At 39.7% G+C, this 6027-nt stretch overlaps 1 protein-coding gene and 1 pseudogene across 1 annotated transcript; one reads left to right on the top strand and one right to left on the bottom strand.

Moving 5' to 3' along the window:
• Positions 1-2886: 2886 nt before the first annotated feature.
• On the top strand, positions 2887-3852 carry LOC146341561 (olfactory receptor 14A16-like). The gene has a single exon (XM_084807538.1). The coding sequence runs from the start codon at positions 2887-2889 to the stop codon at positions 3850-3852; it is 966 nt and encodes a 321-aa protein (XP_084663664.1).
• Positions 3853-3871: 19 nt separating this feature from the next.
• On the bottom strand, positions 3872-4426 carry LOC146341560 (NADH dehydrogenase [ubiquinone] 1 alpha subcomplex subunit 13 pseudogene; annotated as a pseudogene).
• Between the last annotated feature and the right edge of the window lie 1601 nt (positions 4427-6027).

The raw sequence follows: 6027 nt of genomic DNA, 5'->3' as shown, positions 1-6027 counted from the left end.
ATTTTGCTGGCCTCCTGACGGGCACTCGCAACATTTCTAATTACACCAGGCCTGCTGAAATTTTCCCTTGTGTGCCTCGTCTTTTTAGATTGTAAGTCTGCAGGCAGGGACTGTCTTGTTTAATGGATTATATGTAAGACACTCTGGGATACCTTTTGGCTGAGGAGCAGCATAAAAATACTTCAGACAAACAAATAAATATGACAGTGGTGGGCAACTTGTTTCCCTCTAGTTGTTTTCACTTACATCTCCCATCATCATGCTGGACTACATTTTTAAATTCCCAGTGTATTACACAGATTCCTATAGTTCAATAGTCAAGAGTTTTCCCCTCAATGTTCAAACATATCAAGAACTAATTGGCAAAGTAGTCTGGATGGCAGTTAAGGAAGAATGCAGAATTAATACCCATAACTCAAGGCAAGGGTTATTTGAGTAATGAAGAGGGTTGGGTGGTAAGATATTATTTCTTTGTGAGTTAAGGTCAAAGGTGTCTTTAGAATTTTCTTATCAGTTGATGGTATTTAATGGTCAATAAATATTGTACAAGGTATACACTATCAGACTGAAACATCAATGTTTAGGAAAGCTTATACAATTAGATTTTACATAGCAAATATTGAAGTGGGAGATTTAGAATCAATCTTGTCTAGCCTGAAAGATATATGTTAACCTTAAGCCTTTTTGTGTTTTAATCTCATTGGAATTTTGAGCAGTTGAGACTGAACTCAAATGTATGTGATAGAAAACAATTAAGGGAGCAATCCTATGGCCACTACTCAGCTGCTAGACAGCCATTGGATATGTCAGTTTCTGGGAACCTACTGTATCTCCCCACCACCACCATGCTGCCTTGCAGGCAGCTTGGAACAGCCCCATGCTCTGTGCTCGGAAGAGGAGCACAAAACAGTGAAAACGGGGCATTGCAGGGGGCGTTCCAGGGCGGGGAAGGTGGAAGTGCCGATATGACACATCCTATGTGTTGTCCGGCAGCTGCTTCTCCCACTCTGCCTTCTCACAGCTAGACAGCCGAAATCGGCTGTCTTGCTGAAAATGCAGGGCAGCTGAAGCACAGAGGGGATGATCCCCTCCACGCTTCTCCTGCCCTGCATTGAATAGGCAGCTGCCACCAAGTTCGGAGGCGTCCGCCTATCCCGGTAGGACTGCTCCCTAAGCAATGTTGTAGAAAGTGTATAAATATACTCTGATGTTTTGGACCTATCAACTTCTCAACATCCAGAGGCTCACCAATGTCTGACTCTGTGTACCTACCTATCAGTTGGACAGCCTATTCAGAGCTGAATAAGAGGCTTCAACTTAAACAGTTCATCTTTTAAAATCTAAGCCAGTAAGACCTTGGGAACGTCTGCATTTCTTTTTACTGTTGTTTTAGCCTGCATGGTTGCATTTTAATGACATGTTTTATTGAGAATGTGTGTTATTAATAAAAACTGAAAAAGGATCTATTTTTCCCCCTTACTAATAAGATTGAACCCAACATGCAGCAAATATGTAGTGTACTCTTTGTCTAAAGTGTTAACAAGCAGGCAAGGGTTTCCCATAGTTGAAACTTTGTGCAGCCAGTGAGGAAAGATATTTTACTGCCACTGGGGAAAAAAGGGTGAGAGAACTTGTATAAAATGTCATCTGTGGCTATGGCCACATGTAGATACATGATCATCGAAAGACAACAGAAAATAACAGACATTAGAATCTGAAGGTAATCCGCATGAAGAAAAAATGTCAAGTTATTAATAACTTGCTTGAATGATCAGCCATTTCTCTTTTTCTTTCCTTAAATGTTCATCATATACTTTTCCTCCTTTTTCTTTTTTTTTTACCTCTTCCATTTACATTTCCAGGCAAAATGTGTTATAGTCTATGACTGGGTTATAGAAATATATGTATTCTTCTTTAGATATTATGTGTTTGGCAAGGTGGATTAAAGTAAACAGTACTGTAATCTAACAACAACATATGAGAGATCAACTCTTCACCAGATTTAATTCTATGCATTGCAAAATGCAGTGTTCAACTATGCAGGTAGTATATTTCATTTCCTTGGGACTGGCAAGGGGGAACGTCACCCACTGAAATGACAGTTTTACATTAACTTGCATTAATTAAAAAACAACAACTCTTCCCTTAAGTTTTAGACTGTTGCCCTGCTTACTTGTGAAAATATTCCTTATTTCCATTTTTATTCTGTTTGATATTTATATCATATAATATTTCACATTTTGTCTGTTAGGGTTTAATCCTATGCATGTTTCGACAGAAAAAAAGTCCTATAACTCCCAGCATTCCCCAGCTACCATTGTGGCCTTAGTAAGAAATACTTGTAAAAAATGTATTTTTTTTTATCAATAATACAGCACAATGTAACTGGAATTATAATCCATGAAAGAATGTAAAGTTAAGATAACAGGTGACATATGTTTATCTCTGGATGGGTGTGATGGTAAGACATAATCAAACAGTTTAAGTTTATACTCTGTTAAGTTATCTATATCAGTTAAAATGAAAATTTGAGGCAAATCAGGTGACTACAGCATGAACATAACTTTTAAAGATGTCCAGGGAAAGTAAGGTTGTAATCCAATACTGAACATTAATGCTGCCAAAAAAAAAAAAGGTTCTTGAATGTAGTAGTACTAGGATGAAATCGGTAAGACACAACATACCGATGAACTGATGAAAAAGTAAGATAATTTAGTGCTGAGGATGTGATTTAGTGCCTTAGAATTCTGGATGGTAAATTTGGACCCACAAGTTCTAATCCTGTCATCCAATATTTATCACTATTTCTTCAAACCTCCCCCAACTGAATTCAGTAGACAATACTTTAATACCTTCCTTGTTTTCCTTCTAGGGGTGCCATGACAAATGATTTTTTTAAAAAAAATGGATAATCAAACATCAGTCTCTGACTTTCTTCTCTTGGAATTCTCAAAGTTTCAGGAACTGCAGATCATACACTTCATTTTATTCCTGGTACTGTACTTAGTGACGGTAACAGGGAATGTCCTCATCATTGCTGCTGTAGCTTTTGACCATCACCTTCACACCCCTATGTACTTTTTTCTGATGAACTTGGCCATGCAAGACCTTGGTGCTGTTTCAGCCATTATACCCAAATCCATGGCAAATTCTGTCATGAATATTAGACACATTTCCTACTCCGGCTGTGTGGCACAAGTTTTCTGCTTTGTGTTTTTTGTAGGATCTGATTTTTTTCTCCTCACACTCATGGCGTATGATCGGTATGTTGCCATCTGCAATCCATTACAATATGAAATGGTGATGAACAAGGGAGCCTGTGCACAAATGGTTGCTGGCGTTTGGATCATTGGTCTTTTTTATGGTGCATTACATACTGGAGGCACTTTTGCAGTCTCTTTTTGCTCCAATATTGTCAATCAGTTCTACTGTGAAATCCCACATTTATTAAGGCTTTCGTGCTCTGACTCATACTTAGTTGAATTTGCTGTTCTTGCATTCAGCGCTCTTATAGAATTTGGTTGCTTTGTCTTCATCATTGTAACATATGTGCTGATCTTCACTACAGTGCTGAGAATTCCCTCTGTCCAGGGACGGCAAAAGGCCTTCTCTACTTGCCTTCCTCACCTCATCGTATTTTCCATATTTATATTCACTGGGTGGTTTTCCTACTTAAGACCACCTTCTGACACTCCATCTGATCTAGATTGGGCATTAACAGTGGTATATACCTTCGTTCCACCCATTTTGAATCCAGTGATCTATAGCATGAGAAACAAAGAGATCAAGGTTGCCCTTGCTAAAATATTAGTTTCATTGTGCTCTTCCATGGAAACCTATTTCCCATTTTAAGTGTACTTGTGGATTTTCATTCATTTTTTCATTTCATTTCATTTCATTTCTATACCGCCCAATAGCCGAAGCTCTCTGGGCGGTTCACACAAACCCTGCTGCCGCTCACACGTAAAACTGGCAACCAAATTTAGCATTGTCGAGCACGCTCTGCGGGTGCAGGTAAAAGAGCTCGTCGAGCGTGGGGGGCACCCAGCGTGTGGTGTGGAACAGAGACTCACCGACCTGCCAGCCGGGGATGTCCTTCATGATCTTGGCCTCCTCGTCGAGATTTTGACGCAAGATGCGTAGCATCCTGCGGTCATCCTCAGCCATAAGAAGGGGAAAGATGGCCACTCGCGTCTCCAGGTCCTCGATGTTCAGGCGCCAGAGACTGCCTGGAAACTTACCGCCTCTCTCGGTTCCATGTCACAAGGGAATAATAGCCATAGACGAGGGTCCCAATTCCAATGGCGAACAGGCTATAGCCCGAGAGCCCCCACCGGGGCAAGTTCCTCTTGTAGTCAATGGGCCCGTACCCGCCCGGCGGCGGCATGTCCTGCTTCACCTTCCCGGCTCCGGCCGCCATCTTGGGAGCGGGTATCCCGGATTTTGCTTTATTACTTTGATTTGGGTGGGAGAAAATAAAAATGCCTTGCAATATTATTGAAATGGAAGGAAAATCTGGTTTCATTGTTCCAGTAACTGGTGACAAAACAGAATATGTTACAAGAAAATTATGTATTAAAATTATAAAAGTTTAATATGAATACTAATATTTCACACAAAATTTAAAACAATAGATTAGTAGTCCATCAATATATTACATAAATATAGTTACAGCTCTGATTTCCAAATCAAAAGACTGTACACATATACAATGCCTATGTCCCAAACACATTTTGACCAGTCCTCTTCGGTGGAAAAATATAAACAATAATTACAGCCCTTACTAAATCATGCTAAGGAATCTTTAAGTTTGTGTATTTTGTTTTACAGATTCCATGTCAGAAGTTTAACATCATGAAAACTATGTATTTGTGATAAATTGATGGACTGCTAATCTATTGTTTTAAGTTTTGTGTGAAATATTAGTATTTTATATTTAAATTTTGTCATATTTTTATACACATAATTTTCCTTTAACATATTCTGTCTTGTTGTGTGTTCATTGTTAAGGACAGAACCATTTTACTGGTGCCAGGAACTGGTGAGCTGATATCAGGGTTTTGGAAAGTTTATCTCCCACTTCATCTATAGTGTCTTCCCAAATGGACCACATAAATGCCTCCCACGGACCACAGTGAATGGTTGAAGGTGGAAAAAGATGAATTCAGGGTCAATGTTCAGATAGAGAGAGGGCCTTCTCAACAGCTGTGCCCAGATTGTGAATTATCTTCATCCATGAAGTACAGATGACCCCATTCCTTGTTATTTTTCACTAGTTGCTGAAGACTAGGGATGGTGTGGACACCTGATTCCATCTGGGAATCCGGCCCACATCCCCGAGCCCTGCTCGTTGAACTCCTGCCAGCCCCCTGCCTGAGCTTGGCAAATGGCCTGCACTCACCCTGATGGCCTCATCAATCTCTGAAGGTTTTTTTGAGAACTAAAATGGCAATCGCCAAAATGTGCTTATCAAATATGCACGAAAATGCACATCTTTGCAATAGCCATTTCATTACTCAAAAAAAAAAAAAAAAGGCTACCTCAGAGCTCAATGAGGCTACTGAGGCAAGTGCAGGCTGCTAGCTGAGCATGGGAGGGGCTTGAGTGTGGTCTGAGGACTGGCAAGCAAGGGCAGGGGCTGGGCGGGTGCCCAGAGGACATGGGCGGGGGTGAGTTTGCACATCCCTACTGAAGACTGCTTTGTTTTGGCAAGCTTTTGTTTTATGTGACAGATAATGTTTTTATGTGTTTGCTTTACCTACTGATCTTGTCTCCTTTAATGATTATTGTATATTGTTGTTTATATTAATGATGAATGTTTAATGCCCTGACTGGTGCTTTTCAACCAGAAGGGCAGCATATAAAAGCTTTAATTAAAAAAAATACATCAAAACAAAAATTAAACCCAAGATACTGGAGGGCATTTGATTCCAGATCAATACTCTTAATAGAGCTTTGCAGAAAAAGTTATTTTGTCTAATAATTCCCATTCAATTTGATGACAATAAATATTGATTTTGGAAAAAA

This window comes from Heloderma suspectum, chromosome 6 (assembly GCF_057233095.1).
Source record: "Heloderma suspectum isolate Gila_16-S chromosome 6, 16-S_ref, whole genome shotgun sequence".
Lineage (NCBI taxonomy): Eukaryota > Metazoa > Chordata > Lepidosauria > Squamata > Helodermatidae > Heloderma > Heloderma suspectum.
The sequence above is the reverse complement of the archived record's forward strand: the minus strand, read 5'-3'. Positions and strand labels throughout refer to the sequence as shown.